The sequence below is a fragment of the Macaca mulatta genome, chromosome 14, assembly GCF_049350105.2.
Source record: "Macaca mulatta isolate MMU2019108-1 chromosome 14, T2T-MMU8v2.0, whole genome shotgun sequence".
NCBI classification, from domain to species: domain Eukaryota; kingdom Metazoa; phylum Chordata; class Mammalia; order Primates; family Cercopithecidae; genus Macaca; species Macaca mulatta.
This window is the reverse complement of record NC_133419.1, coordinates 126,446,819-126,470,255: the sequence shown is the minus strand read 5'-3', so window position 1 is coordinate 126,470,255 and position 23,437 is coordinate 126,446,819. Positions and strand designations below refer to the sequence as shown.

Here is a 23,437-nt window from a genome sequence, read left to right as displayed (position 1 = left end):
TTTTGTTTGTTTTGGATAAGTAGCCTATTTGCATGGTTCAAAAATCAAGACAGTATAAAAATCTACACTTTTTTTTTTTCTAAGATGGGGTTTCACTCTGTCACCCAGATTGGAGTGCAGTGGCACCATCTCGGCTCACTGCAGCCTCGACCACATCAGCCTCCCAAGTAGCTGGGACTACAGCTACACACCACCATGCCTGGCTAATTTTGTATTTTTTGTAGAGATGGGATTTTGCCATGTTTCCCAGGCTGGTCTCAAACTCCTGGGCTCAAGAGATCCACCTGCTTTGGCCTCCCAAAGTGCTAGGATTACAGGCATGCACCACTGCGGCCAGCCAAAAGATTTAAGTTTAAAAGTATCTTATCCACCTTCCACTATAAGTAATCATTTTTAAAGATATTCTTTGAATAGCTGGGTATGGTAGCATGTGCCTGTAGTCCCAGCTACTCAGGAGGCTGAGATGGGAGGATCACTTGAACCTAGGAGGTAGAGGCTGCAATGAGCCGTGATCATGCCACTGCACTCCAGCCTGGGCAACAGAATGAGACCCTGTCTTAAAAAAAAAAAAAAAAAAAAAAGTGGAAGGAGGTCTTCTTTGGTTCCTTCTAGTGGTTGTTTACACACACACACACACAAAAATCAGTAAACACAAATATATACTCTTATTTTCTACCTCTTAGAAATTAGAGCATAATACTGCCCGTAAGATGTCCTGTACCTCTCTCTCTCTTTCTTCCTCTTTTCTTTTCCATTTATTCTAGAGTACCTTCCATAGCAGTTCTCTGAGAACTTCCCTTTTCTTTTCTCAGTGGCACAGTATTCCATTGTGTGGATGTAGTTCTTGATGGTGGACGCCTGTATTATTTCTAATCTGCTATAAACAACAATGCAGTGAGTGGATTTTTCATATGAATGCAAGAGTATCCATAGGGCAAATTTCCAGACTCGGGCTGCAGGATCAAAGGGTAAAAGCATGCTACATTTTGATAAATATTGTCAAATTTTCTTCCCTGGAGGTCATACCATTTTTCATTCCCACCAGCAATGTATGAAAGTGCAACACACATATCACTATCTATAGTTTATATATGAGAAAACTGAGGCACAGAAAATACAAAATTAACTGGTTAATAACATTCAGGCTGGACCTCAAACTTGTGCCTGGCTGTATTCCTCTCATTTGGTGTATATCAGCTAGTGACTTGCACTGTTACTTGTTTTATATATACATAGGCCTAAACTTTCTAAAGCTTTATTATAAACTCTTTAGGTTTATAACAAAGAGTTTCTAATAAACAGAGGCTGGTCAATCACAGGTGAGAGTAAGGGAAAAAGGAAATAGCATAGAAAAAGTTGGGAAACAGATGCAAGGCGATGCACTGTTATGAGGCCATTGCATTTGACAAGTCACATGAGACCCATCTGGGCCCTCAATAGGTGCTTCTGCTTGGCCACGAGGGATGGTTGCAGACAAGTAGTGTGGACAAGCCATGCCTTGGAGCAGTCCATGGATAGAGAATGGGAGAAGGAGTTTATCTGTTGCCCTGCCCCCATTCCCTCCTCACATAGGGGGGATAACACACTGCACTTTCTTTCTTCTTGTTTTTTTGTTTTTGTTTTTTTTTTAAATAGAGATGGGGTTTCTCAATATTGCCCAGGCTGGTCTTGAACTCCTGGGCTCAAGCAATCCACCTACCTTGGCCTTCCACAGCACTGGGATTACAAGTGTGAGCCAAAACGCCTGGTCTCACACTATACTTTTGAGTTGTGTTGCTCAGCCCTCTCAGAAGCTCCTGGAGGAGCCAGATTTCAAGCTCTGCAGTGCCTAGAAATGGTGCGAGGGATACTGAGTGGGTCACTGCAGGGTCTTGGAGACAGGTGAAGCTAAGAGAGTCTGATGAGGCCACATAAGATGTTTTTCTTTTTCTTTTTTCTTTTTTGAGATAGGGTCTCACTCTGTCATCTAAACTGGAGCACAGTGGCGCGATTGTGGCTCACTGTAACCTCTGTGTCCTGGGCTCCAGCGATCCTCCTACCTCAGCTTCTTGAATAGCTGGTATTACAAGTGCATGCCATTACACCCGGCTAATTTTTTATAATTTTTGTAGAGACAGAGTTTCACCATGTTGTACAGGCTGGTTTTGAACTCCTGGGCTCAAGCAATCTATCTGCCTCGGCCTCCCAAAGTGCCGGGATTACAGTTGTGAGCCGCCACGCCCAGCCAAGATGTTCTTAATACAGGTATTTCCTTGTATGTCTTTAATTTTGGGCCTTATACCTAAAACGTGCTCAACAAAAGTTTGTGTGTTTTTTTTTTTTTTTGCAATTTATTTATTGAAAATTTATACATATATTGTTTGGCTGTAGAATTCTAAAATCATATTTTCAAAAATGTTTTTATTCCAAATCATAGAATAATTATAGCAAAGGAATACATAAGTCATTCAATTTGCTTCTCAATGTGTTAAACACAGAGAGAATTATTTGCTCATTTGGTAAACATTACCTTGTCTGCTTCTTCACCTTCTTCATCATAAACACCATCATCAACTTCAATAGCTTCTCCAGTCAAGTATGACACTGATCTTAGGATTATACACTCACGTAAAAAGTGACCTATTTTTGAGGTCTGTGCATCATCTCCACTCTCAGGAGCTTCAGGAGGGGCAAAAAAATTAAAGAAAGAGTCACTGGAAACTGTGTTAGTCACAGTACGAACTGTCCCACTTCCCTTGTTTTTCTGCTGCTTCTTAATAGTTTTCAAAGTGACATCCTTTCCTTTTTTCCAATCTGTCTGGAACTCTGTACAACCCGTAATTTCTCATCCATTAAAAGAAAAGGGATCAAAATCATCTGGTCCTGACCTCATCCTGTATGTCTTTGTTAGCACTTCATTTGTAAAATAGTCATTGGGTTCACAGTGAAACTCTAAGACAAAACTCATAGGCTGGCCAGCAGCTGAGAGCTTCACTTTAGTATCTTTCAAGTGTTTCAGAATAGGTTCATCATGTTGCTGAACCATATCACTGAACAAGTCAACATCCTTTAAAACAGTTAACCAAAATTCAGGACTTCCTTTGGGGTCTTCTTTTTCTTCATCCTTTTTCTCATCTTCGATCTTGGCCTTTTCTTTCAACTCCTCCAAAATCTCATCTTCTTTATTTGATTTCCATTCACATTCTTCTTCCGTGGGTTCATCAATTGCATTAATAATCTCAAATCGCTTATCAAGTAGAGGCTGATAGAGAACAGCATACTTCCTTTCAAGACTGTGAACTTCCTCATAGAATTTGGTTTCTATCTGTGCACATTTAATTTAACTTGCAGGTTTTTGAGAGTATTCACTCGTCTTTTAACTACCCTAGGCAGGCTTTCAATATATCCTGTTGGTGTTTCTACCAGACCATCAAGTCTTTCTTGAAGGGCTGCAAGAATCTGAGGATTTTGCATCATCTGAACAGTTAGCTGACATGCTTTGATTTTTGTTTCTTCACTAGTTTCTTTTTCTTTTACTTCTTCAACATCATCCAAATCTTGATCAAGTTCAGATTGTCAATGTCTGCCATGTTGTAAGAACTCCAAATATCGGCGGCCAGTATGGGGAGCCAGGAGACCTGAGCTGCGCAGGCAGTGACTCAAGGCGGCAGTGGTGGCAGGAGGAGCAGGAGGTGGCACCGCGAGCAGATGGTGCTAAAAAAGAACCAAAGTTTTTTAACTGATCAATTTATTTGAAGTGATATTAATAAAAATACTTCCCATTATTGTAGGGAGACATTAATGTGTAATAATTAAGAGTTCAGCCTCTAGACACAGACTACCTGAGTTTTAATATGAGCTCTGATACTGATTGTCAATGCACTTCATATCTCAGTTTTCTCATTTGTAATAATGGGACTAATGCTTAAAATAATACTTAGTGCACAGAAGGAACTTATATATATAAGCAGTAACTGTTATTATTATAAATAGCTTTTATCCAGTGTTTGCTACTTGCCAGTCACTGTATTAAGTGCTTTGTGTGTATCATCTCAATTAATCCTCCCAGCAAACCACTGAAGTAGGTCCTATTAACAACTCTATATGAGGTATTATTACTCTTTACAAATGATGAAGCCACTTACTACTTTACAAATGACGAAATCAAGACTCCAAGAGTTTAAGTTATTTGACCAACATCAAATAAGGTACAGTCAGAATGTGATACAAGTTTGTGGACTCTAGTTACTCTATTATGTTATTCTTGGAGAACCAATTTTAACATGTATTTAGTATTATAAAAGCACCTACTTCAGGCCTGGAATGTATTAAATGTCACTTAGTATCTAACAACATTCCCACCTCATCCCTGAGGACTTGAGTACTTGGCTCATGGTATTTCACTTATCAGTCTCTCAGTTCCTTCAATATGTCCCCTGATGGCATAAATAGCTACACCACATCATCTACCAGCACCAGTTAGCATACTAGATCCAATCATTTCCTGGAACTATTCTAATGAAATGGTAAACTCTGGTTATTATCAAAGACCTCTTGGTTCTTTCTTACTCAATCCTGTAACAACAGCTCTTTAATCTCATACATATCTCCTTTTCTTTAATCTGTCATTTCTTCCAGTCTATTATACTTCTCAAACCTCTTCCACCTTTTCCACTGCCTGGATTCTATGATTGATGATTTAAATATTTTCTTACCAATACCATGTGTTATTTTCCTTCTTGTACAACCCCCAGAAAAACTTCAAAATTGGGTTGGTGTTATGCTTTTCCCCTTCTACCTGAATGATTACATTTTGATGGAGAAAACCACATAATCATGCAAGCTCCATCACTATACACTAATGGTCTCCAACCTCAGCCAGGACCTCAGCATCACTTATCAATTCTCTGATTTTTCAACTCTCATTTTTCCTAATGACTATTCCAAACCTTCACCACCTTCTTCAAGCATCCTTCTCAAGTCCCATACCTTGAGTTCAGTAAACAACGTTTGCTCCAAATTCATCAAGATAATTGGGGGCGTTAGTTATTGGAGTTTCAGAGATCCATCCTTGGCTACAACTTTCTGGTTCCATATTCTTCTTGAGAGATCGCTTCCACTTTAATGGTATAAATACTACTTTATGCTGATGACTTTTAAATCCGTATTTCCACTTGGAGTTCTCTACCTAGTGGACATCTGTGGTTGGAGGCCCCATAGTGTCTTAGTCTGTTTCTGCTGCTATAACAAAATGCCTTAGATTGGGTACTTTTTAAGCAACAGAAATTTATTTCTCATAGTTCTGGAGGTTGGGAAATCCAAGTTCAAGGTGCCTATAGATTCAGGGTCTGGTAAGTGCCCACTCCTTACAGATGGTGACCTCTCTGTGTCCTCCCATGGCAGAAGGGACAGAAGGGGCTAGCTAACTCCTTGAAGCCCTTTTATAAGGTCATGAAGCTTGCTCAGGAGGGTTGTCCTCATGACTTAGTCAGCTTCTAAAGTTCTCACCTCTTAATACTATCATATTGACAATTAAGTTTCTTTCTTTTTTTAGATGGAGTCTCACTCTGTCACTCAGGCTAGAGTGCAGTGGTGCAATCTTGGCTCATAGAAACCTCCACCTCCTGGGTTCAAGTGATTCTCCTGCCTCAGCCTCCTGAGTACCTAGGACTATAGGCATGCGCCACCATGCCCGGCTAATTTTTTGTATTTTTAGTAGAGATGGGGTTTTACCATGTTGGCCAGGCTAGTCTCGAACTCCTGACCTCAAGTGATCCTCCTGCCTCGGCCTCTCAAAGTGCTAGGATTACAGGCATAAGCCACCACACTGGCCAACAATTAAGTTTCAACATATGAATCTAGGGGAACACATTTAGATAATAGTATACAGGTACCTCAAATTCAAAAGGCTCCAAATTGAACACATGATTGTTTCCCTGAAACCTGTATGTTCTGCAGGACATTACTGTCTTTCTTGGTGCTGTGGGGGTAGGGAGAGTAACCACTCTCCATCAAAGCTAGCAGGCTGGGCTCATCCTTGAGTCCTTTCTCTTCTTTACCTTCCACATGCAATCAGTTTCAAGTCCTGCCAAAATTTCCTCATGTTCTTGAAGTTTATCCCCATTTCTCTGTCCTTATTACTATCTTCCTAGTGCACTCTCTTGATTGAATTAAACTGCCTGCACTGCTTCAAAGCTTCCAAATTTTTTGACCTCAGGCTTGGCTCCCTCAAATCTATCTGCAAAAGATCACTGTTGCTAGGCGATCTTTCTAAGCACAAATCTGACTACATCACATTCCCACGTAAAATCCTGCATGGACTCCCCATTACCTGCAGGATGAAGTCCAAGCTTCTTGGCATGACATACACGGCCATCTGTGACCTGGTTTCAGCTTCTTTCTGCAGTGCCTTCACTTACCAATCCCTACCTGACCCCTCACACTTAGGCCACAGAGAAGAGCTTGCAGTTCCCTTGATCTACAGTGTATTCATAATTGCTTGCCTCTATGCCTCTATTACTTTTCTTTCTTTCTTTCTTTCTTTCTTTCTTTCTTTCTTTCTTTCTTTCTTTCTTTCTTTCTTTCTTTCTTTCTTTCTTTCTTTCTTTCTTTCTTTCTTTCTTTCTTTCTTTCTTTCTTTCTTTCTTTCTTTCTTTCTTTCTTTCTTTCTTTCTTTCTTTCTTTCTTTCTTTCTTTCTTTCTTTCTTTCTTTCTTTCTTTCTTTCTTTCTTTCTTTCTTTCTTTCTTTCTTTCTTTCTTTCTTTCTTTCTTTCTTTCTTTCTTTCTTTCTTTCTTTCTTTCTTTCTTTCTTTCTTTCTTTCTTTCTTTCTTTCTTTCTTTCTTTCTTTCTTTCTTTCTTTCTTTCTTTCTTTCTTTCTTTCTTTCTTTTTTTTTGAGACTGAGTTTCACTCTGTCGCCCAGGCTGGAGTGCAGTGGCGTGATCTCAGCTCACTGCAACCTCTGCCTCCCGGGTTCAAGCGATTCTCCTGTCTCAGTCTCCAGAGTAGCTGGGATTACAGGCACCTGCCACCATGCTCGGCTAATTTTTGCATTTTTAGTAGAGATGGGGTTTCACCATATTGGCCAGGCTGGTCTCAAACTCCTGACCTCATGATACGACTGCCTCAGCCTCCCAAAGTGCTGGGATTACAAGCGTGAGCCACCGTGCCTGGCCACGCCTCTGTTACTAATGTCCCCTCTGCCTAGACCATCTTTCCACTCCTTCACCTTTATCTAGCCAACTCCTACTATCCTTTAAGACTTAGTTCGTGGGTCACTTTTGGTAAGACTTTCTTGGCAAGCCTTTCTCGCAAGCTCCATACAGGGTAGGCAACACTGACCTTGTGTTCACACAGCTCCCTGTTGATTGCACTGAAGGCGTCTCCTTGTACTTATCCGTGTGTGTGTCTGTATCACAGTTAGATTGTGAGCTCTTTGAAGCATGGGACGGCACATTGTTTCTTAATGTTGAACAAATGGATGAATGATTCATTAACGAAAAACAGTTTTACACCTGAAATGATTTCTCCGCTTTACAAAAAAAGGGGGAGAGGAAGTAATTAGTGTCAACAAACATTGTAATTATTTCTCAGTCTGACTATGATTAACAGCAGGTATAGTGAATTCAAATGGCACTGTGAGATCTGGAGATGCGCAGAGTGCATTGTGTCCCAGGAGAAGAACCTGGAATTCTCTGTAGCCACAATAAACTTGCAAGACTTCTATTACATCCACACAAAACTCTCATTTGAGTTAAATCCTCTATGTTCATAGAAGGTCTTACTTGCTGAATGAAAAATCGTTTACTACACCTTGTTAATAACATATAGATTCTTGGTCTCAATAAGTGAACAATGGAACAGTGGAGAACAAACTAGAGTTAAGAGTTATTTTCCGGCTGGGTGCCCTGGCTCACGCCTGTAATCCCAGTACTTTGGGAGGCCGAGGTGGGTGGATCACCTGAGGTCAGGAGTTCAAGACAAGCCTGGCCAACATGGCAAAACCTCGTTTCTACTAAAAATACAAAAATTAGCTGGGTGTGGTGGCACGTGCTGTAATCCCAGCTACTCGGGAGGCTGAGGCAGGAGAATCGCTTGCACCTGGGAGGTGGAGGTTGCTGTGAACAGACATCGCGCCAGTGCACCCCCAGCTTGGGCGACAGAGTGAGACTCCGTCTTAAAAAAAAAGTTTTGTTTTTTTGTTTTCCTTCCTGTACTGTCTTTCTTTCCAGGGGCTTCACAAAATCCCTGAATCTAGCTAATGCAGAAAGCTAACCTGCTTGAACAATACCACACTTCCAAGTATTTCTTTTTAAAATTCTTATAAGAAGGTAAGGGAGGACTGGCATATTTCTCCTGAAGTTCAGTATCGAGTATTTATAAACTTAACTATTATTAAGGCTCCTTTTGTAGTTAAACTAATAGTAAGCAATGATGATGGGAAAAAAAGAGCTAACTGCTAATAATAATAATTGATAAAGAAGTTACAGTCCTTGAATGCCCACTGAGTGGCAGGTGCTTTTCACGAAGTATCATATTTATGCCTTACAGCATCCTTTTGAATAGAAATTTATTTTTCCTTTTTCTGTTTGAACAACTGAAGTTCATTGAGCTCAGATAACTTGGGGCAGGTCCAACGGACGAGTTGGGAAGACTCTGGGGCCAAAGGCCACCAGGCCACACCACGCCTCTCCTAGCCCTGAGTTTTGCTACCTGCTTACGTGCATGTGCAGGCAGGGCGGGTGGGTGGTGGGTGAGGAATCAGATGAAGCCGCCTAAGGAACTAAACATGTGGAGTGGTGGAAAGGCGAAGGAGGTATAAGCGGTGGGCCGCTGGAACCCTAAGAGAGACTAGGCAAGAACCGGCAGAAGGGATGCACCCGTTGGCGGCTCAGAGATCTTAGGTAGAGAGGCGAGGGGCGGGGCCGGAGCGAGACTGGGGCGGGGCCTCGGGGACGGAGTCGACCATTTGGGGACTTGCCAGAAGAGCCGCCTCTCCAGAGGAATGAAAGGTGAGGGGAGCGTGAGTACAGGCATGATGGGAATCTCCGTGACTTGCTAAGGCAACTCATCCTTACCTGTCCTACACCCAAGAATAGGCCCTTTTATGCTCCTCTGGGGTATCTCTCTTGCAGAATAGGCAGGTCAACGACGGGCAGAGGGTCCTGCAGATAGCGTGCCCCCCTCCGCCACTTGGTACGGCCCGTGCCCCCGCCGCTGATCTGGCAGGCTGCGCGCGCACCCTTCGGCGGGGCGCGGGCCGGCGGGGCGCAGCGGCCTCTACGGCCCGCCTCCGTCTGCTTCTCCCCGGTCCCTCCTCCCGCTGCTCGCGTGCTCCGGGCCGGCCCAGCACCCGCCGAGTTACGCGCCCGCGCTCCTCGGCGGGGAGGAGCGCGGCCGCGGGGGCGCGCCCCGGTGACTCCGCCCCCCCAGCACCCCTCCCCTGAGCCCGGGAGCCCGGCTCGCGCGGCTAGGTGCGAGGAGACCCGGGACCCCACGCCCGCCCGCCCTGCCCAGCGCCCCCGTCCCGGCGTGCGAGGCGCCGCTCCCTCCTCTGCCCTGCGCGGTGCATGGAGGGGCCCGTTCGGATCGCAGCCGCCGCCACCGTAGCCGCCGCCGCGCGCGCGCGGGGGGATGACCTGGGGGTGGCTTTCCGAGCCGGCTGCCGCGCAGGAGGTCTGGAGGCTTAGCCAGCCCCGCGGAGAGGTGCGGGGGCGGGGGTCCCGCCGCAGGAGGGGAGGTGGCGCGCGGGCACTGGGCTTGGGGGGCCTTGGCTTAGGGGGCGGGAGGTCCCGGGGACTGGCGGGCTGGCGTTCCCGGGAGGGCGTGGGGGTCCAGGGCTGCGCGCGGGGTTTGGATGCTGATGCGTGCCGGGCGGGGAGCCCCGGCGTTCCGCGTCCTCGGGCGCTCGGAGCCACCTCGCGGGAGGAGGCGGGGTGAGGTGTCAGTGACACGACGAAACCTCTTCTTGACGATGGTCCTCGGGGGCAGGTGAGATGCCGCAGAGTGGGGAGCTAGGGCGCCCGGGCGTTTTCCCAAGGGAGCAGGGTCCCTGGCCTCTCTCAACTTCCATACCCGCAGAGCGCCCGCGAGAGACAGTGATTTATGTGTAGGGAGAAGCAGGAGAAATTTCCTGCACAATGTATCTTTCTCTGCCTTCACAACACTCAGTGACTTCCCAGCCCCAGGGAGTGTATTTTTCCTTCTCCTCTGTAAAGCTTTCTGTGGATTGCATTATCATTTGCTAAATACATTACAGCTCGCTATTTATTTCAGTCGGCAGCTTCCAGACCTTTGTTGCTTTCTCTCCACATCTAGGAATTTCAGCAATAAATCACTGAGGGGGATAGATAGACTCTCTTGCCCTTCCCTTCATTGTTCTCCCTAACCCCACCAAATCAGGTGGAAGGCTCTCCAAAAGGAGCTGTTTCCAGAGTGCCTGCCCTTCCTCATCAGGACGACAGAGGGTGGCAGGTGCTTTAAGGGCAGACTGCTTTGCAGTGGGAATCCAGAATTTAGGGAACCTCATCAACAGAAAGTCAGCCTTTGTGTCCCAAACCAGACACCTTGAAAAACGGGAGGTTGGACTAAAAGCTCACATGAGATTTATTTTCAGGCCTATGCCAGTAAAGATGAAAGAGGCCAAGTCAGAGAATTCTGATTCCTTTCTGCACTGATGACATAACCCTCACATTCCCAACTGACACTTGGCATACCTAGTGGACAGTGTCTCCAAGGAGAGGAAGGTGGGGAGGATGTTAGAAAATGAAATGAGTTTATTGTCAGCATAATTCTGAACATTCTATGACATTTTATAGTCACCCTCAGTCTGTTTTTAGCTGAAAATTTGGGGATAGTTCAACTTTTAGGATAAGATGAAAGAAAACCTTCAAAAAATTTTCTAGAAATTTTAAATTAGTGCTTAACTAGATAGCATTCTTCGGAACCCGGGAAGCATCAAATACTGCAGTCTCTGTTACGCACATGTTGAAATGAACTGCCTCACACTTGAAGTTATATGAGAAGGATGGAGAAAACCTGTTTCATTTTGTAAAGACGTGCCCTGGGTGTGTGTCTGGCAGTGTGTAGAACAGAAACATTTATATTGCTATTAAGAAACACACAAATGTATATTGTTTAACTTTCATGCAAAAACTTCCCAGTGTTTGGGAAATCTGTCTGTCTTTGAATGGTTTAGTCAGCCAGGAAAATCAGTTACTAGAGGTACTGTGCTGTTGTTTGTGTAATAACTCACTTGGGATGCTTTGATTGATTGCCATGGTTCTCATCAACCTCCTCTTCTGTGCAAAGTACTTAAACAGCTCTGACTCTCAAGCCTTCAAGTACAAAGAACCCTTAGGACTTGGATACTGATCTAGCTTGTGTAGCTTGGCTTCTAAATCTGTCTTATGCCTTGCTTTCTTTGCAGGTGGTTTGACTTTGCAGGAAAGGAATTAAGTTCACTTTAAGATAGGACTTTCTGCCCCAGATCGTGGAGGTATATACAGATGAAGGCAGTAGGTGGGAATAGGAACTTCTGTCCTAGGGCTTTGCTCTAAAGAGGGCAGGTAAAAATTTGTTGACTATTTATTTCTTGGGCTTTTTTCTTCTTTTCCCACTTTGCCCATCTGCCTTCATGACTTTGTAGACAATTTCATGTATGGTTTTGTCGAAATGTAAGTTGAAGTAAAATTTTCCTTCTGTAGAATTTTTTTATTTTCGCGAACATTTGGACTAAAATTGGTGATTGTTTCTAAGTTAAATGCTAGGGAAATGATTTCAGGAATTAAATATTATCTTAGTAAAAATCAGGGAAGGGTTAGAAAATAAATAATGAATTGAAAAATGTGTTGCTTTAACATGTAATGACCTGAGCCAGTGCCCTGTGATCAGCTGTGGCATGATGTAGAAGTATGGGTAAGGCAACACAGTGGAGCTGTAGATGAGCTGTGTACATGGTAGCCCCCCCCCCTTTTAAGTAAATGAACTTAATACAAACTAATTAGATTAGAAACAGAATTTGGAGTCTGGTTGCCAAATATGTTGCTTTGAAGGACTTGCTTTCTTACAGTATTTTTTTGATGGGGAATTTTTTTCAAGAAATTTCGTGAACTTGAATTCGAGAATGTTTTTACTTAAATTTTTATATTGTGTGTAAACATTCCATGTGATAAGTTGTTGTTGTGTATTTGGCACTCATTGACTTTCAACAGCACAGGGGAGGGCTTTACTTGATTCTCTTCTATTAAAAATAAGGGATGGTGTATGGAATATTCTTAATGTCCCTTGAAAAATATTGGATTCCAATTAAATGAAAAACTGGTTTGTTGGTTTTTTTTTTTTTAATCCTTCAAGTTTTCCCTCATTGTTTGTGCTCTTTCCTCCATTGTCAGGCTTAAAACATACAGTATCATTGTCATCTGTCCCCTGAATAATGGTCCTGAGGTGATATTATTAATGTGGCTTTTTAAAATCAAGCTAATTATACTTGCCTAAAAGAGCCACATGTGTGTGATTCTAGCTGCCTGGTGCCTTTTGAGAGCCCTGGAGACAAGCTAGTGAATAGAGCTGAAAATTCATTCTGTATTTGATTAAATGGAACAGACTCGCTGCTCCTTACCCCAGCAGGGGCTATGAGATCTCTTGATCCCCGAAGCGGCTCCAAGACCCTGGGAATTCCATTAGCGAGCACCTGAGGAATTTCTGCCCTGCAGTGCCTTTTTTGTATGTGTGTATGTGTGTGTGTGCAGAGGGAGTGGAGCAGAGCGGGGATTGGGGGGATGTGGGCAGGGGGGAGTTGAGGGGGTGGAGGGAAGGCTACATTAGAAGACTCCATATGTTGGCAGATCTAAAATCAAGGCATGACTTAACAGCTTATCTTGTAAGAGAAAAGCCCAACCCAAAGGCAGATTGCTAGTCCAGACTTTATTACAAGCAGGACTGCAGTGATGTGTGTTTAGCGCTGAAGTGAACTCCAGTGTAAGTACAGAAAGTGGCTTCTCTGCTTTCCCTCCGAAGCACAAGCTTATACACGTTGCAGACTTGGTAAGTTTTCTTTGAATGATCTTTTGATAAATATGTAAAATTATCTTACTGTTTGGTCTTGCCTGTAAAGGCTGATGTATCGTTTTAGTAACTTTCAAACTGAGAGCAAAATCAGACTTCATGTGAAACAAATTGTTTTGCAGTGATGAAATGCTTGTTTGAATAGGCATATTTTAGTTTACTCTTGATAGAATTTGATTGTTTCTGTTACATTATTATTATTATAGAATTCTAATTTAGATTGTCTTTTCTGTTGTCTTTTTAAGAATTCTATCATTTCTAGTGTTTTTGAGGCATTACTTTGCAGACTTGCTAGCAGCGCCAAGTAAATGAAAACGTATCTGCCAAAAACATTCTGTATAATCTTTGGAGCAACATTTTTGAGAAACATTAGTGTGTCTTCCTTCCCAAGTCTCTCTTCCCGTGCCTCAAATAATGTTTGGGCACAACCTTTTTTTCAGAATATTAGCCCAGTTTGTTTCTTGTGTACTTTTCAAGGAAAACCAGTTCCGAATGGTGGATAGTGTAGTTAATTGGTTTTTGTCTACCAAGAATGTGAATTCCAATGCTCCTAGTTCTCAGCTAATGCAGAAAGCAGTAGCATATTTGATGGTTCATTTGATATATTTTGTTTCCAAGTAAAATCATGTTGTAAATAGTGCACAGCCTTTTCCGTCCTGCTCCCATGTAGCCCTCTACCAAATTCTCCTCACAATACAGTGTGTTTAGAAAATAAAGAAGCCTTTTTGAAGATATGTTTAGCTTTTTTTCCACCTTAATCCTGGGCGTTTCTCCTACTACTCTGGCCAAATTGAAGGGACCCTGGATTGGATTGGAGTAAACACTGCAGTTTGTGCCTGTCGCACTCACAGCTGTTTAGTCGCTTTGCTGTGCGGTGTATTTTGATGGTCAGAGAGAATGAAAAACTAGCCCAAAGAACTTTTTGTTCTGCTGTGTATCTGTTGGAATGTGAGTAGGGACTCCAATGCTTAAGAGCCACTGATGTGCCTTTAATGTTACGTGAGAAAAAAATATATGGGTTATATTACTGAACTTGAGTTACGTATTTTGTTGATGTTTTGTTACTTGGAACTGTGAGGCCGATTTTATTTTGATATTACCCTAATACAAACAGGGAATTCGGAAGCTGACGCAGAGCTTGCTTTTCAGCTATTCTCGTTCTAGACCAGCTCACCTCTTGTTATTTATGTGAGCCTGGGCAATGATCTTGACTTAAGCCTTGGGGGTCTTTATCTGTACAGTGGGGATAGTAACAGAAATTATGTCTTACCACTGTTGTGGGATTAAATGAGATAATGAAAGTCAAGCACTTGGCATATGGTAAAACCTCTGTAAATGTTAGCTGCTGTTATTTTTATGAACTCCTCCTGTACGTGTAAGTGTATTACTTTGATCCAGAAGAGATCTCTTTGAAATACTCAATAATGAGGAGTTCTCAGAAGCTAGTAATAGTGCCAGCACATGGAACACTACAGCTTTCTTAAATTTGCAGTTGAAACTTAGAAGGCAGTTGGACATCATGTGTTATTTTTTTTCCAGTTGAGGTGTAACATAGTAATATACTCAAGTGTACAGCTAATGTATACTAAGTGAACAGCTAGATGAATTGTTACATATGCACATGTCTGTGGTAACCAGTACCCAGATTGAGATATAGAACATTTCCTTGGCCTTAGAAGGCTCCCTGGTGCCCATCCAGGCAGCCCTCCCTCTTGCTAGCAGCCAGCAGCTATTCTGACGAAATAGAATACATGAGTTTTGCCTGTTCGTGAACCATATGAAAATGGACTCCGACAGTATACAGTCTATGTCGGAGTTCCTGTGCTGCTCAATAATGAGCACTAGAATAGACACAAGCCTGCGAGATTTATTCATGTTATTGAATAGCATTTATTTATGTATACAGTACTAATGCATGCTTTTAAAATTGTTGTAGAGTCTTTTGTGCAGTTTGAAATTCATAGTAATTCATTTTATGGGCACATTGGAGGATAAAAGAAAATAACACTTCTTCCCGCATTACTAGAAAATCAGATCCCAATGGCTATCTTAGGAAAACAACCATGACCTCATTTTTATTCACAGAACTGGATTTATTCACTACTTGAAGGTATAATTACCTTCAGTTACAATTCCATAAACCAAATGCTTTGAAAACTGTATTCATTTTTATGTGTGTGTTTTTAGGAGGGAGCCTCAAAATAGGGGAAAAGGACCATCTAAGGTAGCTTATAGCCTTTACGCTTAGGATTAAATGCCATAATCAACACTTAGCGTTGTACAGAAGTAACCACCAGCCCAGCATTAGTGTAATATTCTTTGAGTTTAAAATGAAACACCACAATGCTTTTCTGAAGAAAAAAGAAGAAGTCCACCATAAAAGGAAGAAAGTAGAGCTAGGATGTTATACTGCAGTGAGATTGTGAAGAACAGGACCAAGCACTTATATCAGGATGAAGAGTGTTGGCCACTCACCTGTTAACAATTGCGGCCAGGCTGTGCCTATACATTTAGAATTTCTGTTTGTGTTGTTGAAATTCTCAAATAGGCTAAATAAAATTTATTTCACAAACAGACAAGATGATTCAGTAGATGAATCAGAAGGGTTTTTGTTTGTTTGTTTTAAATTTTGGAAGAGACTTTGGCTGCGGTTAATAGCTTGTATTTCTGTTATTGGAAATGTTGATTAAGGATCTTCTGGGTGTTCTGCTTGAACACTAGCCATTTTTCTCTCAGGGAGACATTGTATTTTTCAACATTTATAATTGTATTAAATCTGACTATTCGTAGCTCTTGACACAGGGTCATTCTTCACGTACAGCCATATGCAGGGATGGGTTCTCCTGGACTGGAGAGGGGCAAATTGTCCCCTTTTCTTCCTAACTCAGACCATCCGTGGCCAGGATTTCAGTGGGGTTGGGAGTGTTGAAATAGTGATACATGATTCATCTTTTGATCTATAGGCGCACTCAAAGATGCAGATTATATTTCAGAAGAAAGAAGAACTATCCAACAAATAGAGCTGCCTCATGTGAAACAGTGCTGTTTGGAAGGGACATGGGCTCCTGATTCCTGAAAGTTTTCTAGTGGCATTTGCAAAGGGTACTGTGGGAAGAATCTCTTCCTTGGGTGCGACATTGAACCAAATAACCTCTAAGGCGTTTGTAGGACTGAGGCTCCATGAAATAGGCTTTTATGGTGTGCCTAGGCTACATACCCACCACGTACATGGTTTTGGAGGTAGGAAATATGTTAAAAGTTCCAAACAGCCATTGGATAAATACATTTTTTTAAACCAGCTCCAGTTTAAAGTTGGAGATTGCCTCGACTTGCTGGCTGTTTTCACTTTGAATGTAATCCTTAGTTTATCACTATAACAAGTAAATGTCAAATATTCTTTCCTCCTTACTTAAATAGGGACTTTTCCAATATTCTAAGTGTATCAGTATCAGAAATGATAATACTTAAAAGTATAGCATATATTACCTTTTTATATAGGTATACATCTGAAGCCATTTGTTGGCCCAGTTATTTATTCATTCCTACAACACATTATATGTAAACATTAATAAATGCCCCTCTTGTTCCTCCTCCACTGCAACTTTTCTAAACTTGAGTTACAAGAGAGATAAATAACTCATATAGGGGGGAAAAGGCCGATATCAGTGACTTATCCAAGTATCAAAACCATATTCAAGATATTTTGTGGGATCCATAGATATTTAACCATGTACACATCTTGTATCCGTAAATATAGTACTTTATGATATTTTAAATGATGGAAGGAACTGTGGAATCCTGAATCACCAAAATAGTATTTTCTGCATTTTATAAAACAGAAAAGTATATTGAGTTTTTACTGTTTTATATTTATGTATGCCCATCAATACCAATTCCATCCTCCCTGTAGCTTAGAAGTGGGCCGCCTTTATGTCTTCTCTGTTACCGTTACTTTACCCCTCCACTCTCCTTCTCAAACTTTGGGAGAGGGACAGAGGAGATTCAGCACGTGAGATGAAAAAAATGCCTTTGCAACTCCTGCTTAAACTGCTACTAACTCATCCCCTTGTCTTCAGTCTTGGTTTGTCCCCTTCCAGATCATCGATTGTTCTTACATTTTGCCTGAGTACTCTTTCTGAAATGTAAATGTGGTCATGTGACTGCTTTCGTTAAAATCCTTTCAAGTCCCTGAAGTGCTCACTTATTGAAGCCCGGGTCTTTAATTGCATATACAGTGTTATATGCCTACTGGAAGCTTCTCCGTCCCAGCTACTTTGCCTTCCATGAATATGCCATGCTTTCTCGCAGGCTGGAAACGCATCTCTCCTGGCACTGATATGGCATCATAATTGCATACATGTTGGTCTCCCCCTTATTCCTTAAGGAAAATGTGATTTTCCCCTATGTACATTGGCCCGCCCACGCCTTTCTTTGCACTCTGCGGAACAAGTCCTAAACACTCAGATATCCTGGATGGCATTAATGTGCATTTGAATTTCTGGGTCAGGGGATGTGCTCAAGTGCATGCTCTGATTCAGTAGGTCTGGGGTGAGGCCCAATATCCTCTCTTTCTAACAAGTTTCCAGATAATCCTGATGAGCTGGGTGGAACACACTGAGTAGAAAGATGCTGAACCGTCTTCTCTAGGTCCGTGAATGATTTCAACACACAATGTTGCTCTTAAAAATTCAGTGACATCAATGACTCTCAAGTTCGGGGAGCGATACCACAGCTTCAAGTAGTGAAGATGAACGAAAGCTTTAGATAAAAAAACAGTTACATGTGGAAGATACTAGGACATGCATTATCAGGCTATTACTGGAATCCTTGTCAAATATTTTGAATATTTTAACAATTTTGTATATTTAAAATGTATATAGTTGTTCTGTGCAACATTATTCAGTGCCCAGAGAGCTGATGCCATGTTTTGTCTTTTTGTGTTTTACAGGGGTTCTTCTGGGTATGTAGGTACTAGAAAATATATTCTGGATTGTGTTTCTTGCCAGGGAAATTTCTGACAGTTACTGGCTTTTTACAGTATCAGAATAAAAGTAATTAGAATTCTTTATTTTACTATAGTTTGATATCTATTCAGTGAGTAATTGTACACACTGCCTGGTTAGAGGTAAAATTGGCAAGGGGAATGAATGTTTATTGGATAAAATACTGCTTTTATCAGGCCATGAAATTATTGTAGTGACATCAGAACTTGGCAGTCTCTTATTCCAATAAAAAGAAAAATAGCATTGCAAGCTGGGGATAAGACATTTTTCCTGCCCATTTAATTTGGCTTCTTTTCATGATTTTGGCCTTAGGGTGTGTGTATAACAAAACAGCAACGCAGTGAATAACAGGCAGTAAGAATTAGGGAGTGAGCCTGGTTTCAGCTGGAATGGACATAGTGTTTATCACTAAGCTCTATCTCAGTCATTCTAACGGTCTCTCTCCTGTTGGTGACTATGAGAGTATGAGAGGGGGTATGGGGAATCCTCATTTATAAAATGGGGTTAAACGTCACAATTTGGCTTGATATTACATAGCTTGCAATGTAGTGAAAGCATCTGATACTGGCTCATAAAATGATCATGTGGCTGAATGTCTGAATGTGATTATGTATGTGACCGTACAGTTTTGCTAGAAAGGTGCTATTTATCTCTCCGTGTAAAAACACCAGTCCAATAATATCAGATTACCAATCAGAGCAGTTTGATTTGATTTAGTGTTTCCTCCTTCCCATTTCATCCTGTGCGCTGTTATTGTGAAATTAGATTTCTAGATATGACCATGATTTAATGACAGCTCGTTATCAGGATTTTGGTCTGGTGTCCTAACATCCAAGCAGTAGTTCCAGTAAACCTTGAGACTACTAAACCTGGAGGAGGTATTTTTATAGTTCTTAATAGATTATTATACTCCTGAGTAGAGCCACACTGGAGTCTTAACTGCTATGTTGTGCCCGTGATTTACCTCCTGGCTGCATCTTACTGTGTGATCAACTTTTTAAATGAGGTCATTTTATTGTTTCTTCCATTAAATCTTGGATGTTCATCCAAAAGGAAATGGCAGGTTTTCTTCTACAGTAATAAGAATTATAGCGAGGTTCTGCTGAGTTGGTTCTGGTGGGTAAAAGTATATTTTACACCTAGTTGTAAATACAGTCGTCCCTCAATATCCGTGGGGGATCCATTCCAGGACATGATACCCCCTATTGCCTGTGGCTATCCAAATCCTTAGATGCTGAAGTTCCCTGTATTTGCATATAACTTATGCACATCTTCCTGTTTAAATCATCTCTAGATTACTTATAATATCTAACACAATGTAAATAGCTGTTTTACTGTATATTTTAAAGGTTTTTTTGTTTGTTTTTCTTTTTTTTGAGACAGAGTCTTGCTCTGTTGCCCAGGCTGGAGTGCAGTGGTGTGATCTGGGCTCACTGCAACCTCCGCCTCCCGGGTTCAAGCAATTCTCCTGCCTCAGCCTCCCAAGTAGCTGGGATTACAGGCACCTGCCACCATGCCTGGCTAATTTTTGTAGTTTTAATAGGGATGGGGTTTTGCCATGTTGGCCAGGCTGGTCTTGGACTCTTGACCTCAAGTGATTCACCCACCTTGTCCTCCCAAAGTGCTGGAATTACAGGCATGAGCCACCACGCCTGGCCTGTATTATTTTGTATATTTTTATTTTCCAAATATTTTTGGTCTGTAGTCAGTTGAATCCGTAGATGAGGAACTGTGGATACCAAGTGTCGAGTGTGTATACTCTACTTAACATATTTTCAAGTCATATTATAATTTGATTAGAATTGTTGTGATCTCTAAATCAGTAGTTTGATTTCTATTTATTGAAAATTAGGCATACTTTCTTTTTTATAGTATGAGTCCTTTTTAGGGTTACAACAGAAATAAATAGATCAGATTTCTACCCTGAGTTCCCAATTCCAAGCTCTAGTCACCATGTTTTAAATTCTTTTATATTTTAGTTGGGTTTCTCTCTTAAAAGAAATTGCAGTAATCATGTTTTGACTGTATATAGGTCTTTTGTATAATTTTCATAATACATTTAGAGCTAAATTTTTTTGGTTTGTTTGTTTTGTTTTAATCCCATGGCTAACTAAAGCCAATTTCGAGTCATCGTGAGATTGGCTGTTAATCGTGGTCTCCTGTTAGGCTAGCAAACACAATTGATGTTATTTGTTATTTCTTTTGTGTTTGAGGATACATTTTAAAAGAGCTATTGTTGGCCGGGTGCAGTGGTTCATGCCTATAATCCCAGGACTTTGGGAAGCTGAGGCGGTTGGATCACCTGAGGTCAGGTGTTTGAGACCAGCCTGACCAACATTGTGAAACTCCATCTCTACTAAAAATACAAAACATTAGCTGGGCATGGTGGTGGGTGCCTGTAATCCCAGCTACTTGGGAGGCTGAGGCAGGAGAATTGCTTGAACTTGGGAGGCAGAGGTTGCAGGGAGCCGAGATTGCGCTGTTGCACTCCAGCCTGAGCAGGGAGAGCAAGACTCTGTCTCAAAAAAAAAAAAAAAAAAAAAGAAAGAAAAAAAAAGCTATTGTCATAGTGGTTAGGTCTTACACTAATTTCACATTTGTTATTATGACAGCAGTCACGGTTGGGGTTTTAATTATACAATACAGCTTGTACAAAGATTTCATATCAATATTTTGTGGTATCAGATAAACTTTAACTCAGGGTTTGGACTGCATGCATCTTAGTAATGTTAATAGGAGTCTTGTAGCTAACTCCCAAAGTGGATTTCTAAATGTGAACCTTGGTAAATCCAGGCGAATGCTTTCCACCCCCCTTGAAAATAATATCCGAAATTATCTTAAAGAAAACACTGTTAGTGTTTTACTTGTTCTTTTAGGGTGTCTCTTCCCAGATAGGCAGATTGTTAGGGAAAAGATAAGGAAGTGATTACCCTTATAGAGCAGAAACTATAACACTTGGCTAGATTCATGTTTCCTTAGCTGTACATGTATACAGGACACTTAATTAGTTGTGATTATAGGTGTCAGCTGGCCATGGACTCAAAGCAGCAGCCACCACATCTCAAATGCTACAGGCCTTTAACAACCAAGAATGAGAAACTGATTTTTGAGTTTTTCATTTGTGCAATTAAGGGTTTTTTTTCCTTCATGTTGAAATGTTGAATTTTTCCTTCATGTTGAATTTTTTCTGGAAAAAAAATTTACATTGAGTAGGCAAAGTCCCCATTCGCTCATAAAGGTTCTTTCTAATTCACTGAGAAATACTAGTGTCTTGTTTCCGATTCACCTAGAGTGAATGTATGCTGCATGTGTACTTGGGCAATTTAACAGTAACTAATATGGTGTCAAAGGAGTGAAGTATTGCTTTTTGCAGAGCCAGGCCCTTGTCTGTTTGTGTGCCCTGCAGGCTATAAGAATGGAGCCTCCCGGGGACTGGGAAAGAAAAGTCCTGACCCAGGCTGTGCGTTGCGTTCACAGACAGGCTTAGGAGGAGCCACAGCACACCCCATCCTTGGTCCCCTGCTGAGGAGTTTGTATTTCAGCAATTACAAATCTTGTTTTGTGATTTTTTTTTTTTATTCTGTATACAGAATAATTTTCTCCTTTCCTGTTTCCGATAATGATCATGTCTTAAATAACTTTTATAGAGCCCTTTGTATTTTGCAAAGTATTTTACAGACCTTTTTTTTTTTTTTTTTTTTTTTTTGCTGCTTACAGGAAATGTATGAGATTGTAAAGTTTTTGTTAGAATGGAAATCATGAAGACTAAATGATCGAGCATTGATAGCAGATATAAAAGTTTTAATCTAGTTCAAAGTTAGGTGGCCTTGAAAATGTCTCGCATGTTGGAGAAAAGTGTTATTTGGAACTTTAGTCTTTCTTTTTAGGTTTATTTTAGGTTATAATTGCACAGTTGTATGTGTTTAGGAATAGATTAAAATAGTTAAATTCTAAGGGTGCTTTTTTTTGGTTTTTTGGTTTTTTGGTCTTTGACATTTCTAAACCACAAGCTCTGCGTTCTAGATACTGTTGACCTAATGGAAAACATTGAAGCACATTTTGCCTAAGGTAAAAGTGACTCCCTGGTATCTTGTATTTTTAAACTTATTCTTCTAAAGTTCTTCTAAAGAAGTCATTTCATTTTCTTTTCCCCTAGCTACTGGGATCCTTGCTTTTTAACACTTTTCTTTAGAGCAGGCAGAATCCTTGGATGCTTAGAAGTTCTTTTAACAGTATATCCTGGCTGAATATGAAGTATGAAAGCCCTTTCCAATTATATGTAAAGAAGTTACCAAGGAGGATGTTTTAGTTCATTATTTGTGTCTTGGTTATAGAATGAATACAAAATCTGAATAGGGATGCTGTTATTCTTATTTTAACTGTTGTTCCGTGGTGCCCCTGTGGCCAAAATGTGACCGATGGTATTGAAACAAAATTTTTCAATTTCTTGGATATGTTACAACATGAATTCAAGCTTTGCAGTTTTAAGTGATTCCTTTAGTATTGCTTCTGTCAGTTGTTAACTATTTCTGTTTTGTTTTATATCACTGTGTAATGCAGGCCAAAACAAATGTTTTGGCGTTTAATGATAGCTAATTGGTGTTATTTTGGTGTAGATTCAAATAATTATTAACTGTTATTAATGAGATAGTTTAAAAATGGTTTTGATGACTTCTGATGACCATATTGAGAAGGAAGGAAAGAAAAATAGATGTTCTTAAAGCCAAAGGTTCCTCCTCGTCTGTTGAAATGAAGACTGAGTTGTAATAGCAGGGGAGTGCAGCTCCCAGGACGAGGTGTGAGGCTGTTTATTTTCACTCTGGAGATGTATATACTACAGAAGGAAAACTCTGGCCTTGCTTAACCTAAGCAAGTCATTACTTATCTACGATCTGTCAAGCAATTTCATTAAGGTTGACAGAGCTCATATAATATCAGAACCAGGCCCTCTTAATGATTGATGATGCTTGTCTGTAAGTTTTTCTTTTTTTTAATTTGGAAAGAGAAAAATTGAACAAGAAAGACTACTTGTTCAGATGTCTAATTGCCCAGTAGAAACTGTCTGTAATGTTTCTATCCATAGTGAGCAATATGCATTAATTTGTGTGCTGTTTTTTAGGTTATAATTAAATGGCTTAAAAATAATAATGTTTTCAGATCTGCAGGTTAACTTGGCTTTTAAAGAATTAGATTGGGCCAGGCGCGGTGGCTCACGCCTGTAATCCCAGAATTTTGGAAGGCCGAGGCAGGCGGATCACCTGAGGTTGGGAGTTCGAGACCAGCCTGACCAACATGGAGAAACCCCGTCTGTACTAAAAATACAAAATTAGCTGGGTGTGGCGGTGCATGCCTGTAATCCCACCTATTTGGGAGGCTGAGGTAGAAGAATCG

The 23,437-nt window shown here is 41.1% G+C and overlaps 1 protein-coding gene and 1 pseudogene across 10 annotated transcripts in view; one reads left to right on the top strand and one right to left on the bottom strand.

Moving 5' to 3' along the window:
* Positions 1-2,310: 2,310 nt before the first annotated feature.
* LOC717513 (nucleosome assembly protein 1-like 1 pseudogene) lies at positions 2,311-3,507 on the bottom strand (annotated as a pseudogene).
* Positions 3,508-9,196: 5,689 nt separating this feature from the next.
* Positions 9,197-23,437, top strand: part of CDON (cell adhesion associated, oncogene regulated) — a 101,450-nt gene continuing 87,209 nt past the window's right edge. For 3 of the 10 annotated variants that reach the window (XM_077964625.1, XM_077964626.1, XM_077964624.1), the window contains exon 1: positions 9,197-9,968. In XM_077964625.1, the coding sequence (XP_077820751.1) occupies positions 9,835-9,968 (134 nt within the window). In that variant the 5' untranslated portion in view covers positions 9,197-9,834. Of the gene's footprint in view, positions 9,969-12,882; positions 13,023-23,437 lie in introns of those variants that run through there. The other 7 variants (XM_077964629.1, XM_015116072.3, XM_028834144.2 and 4 more) reach the window with 5 other exon arrangements.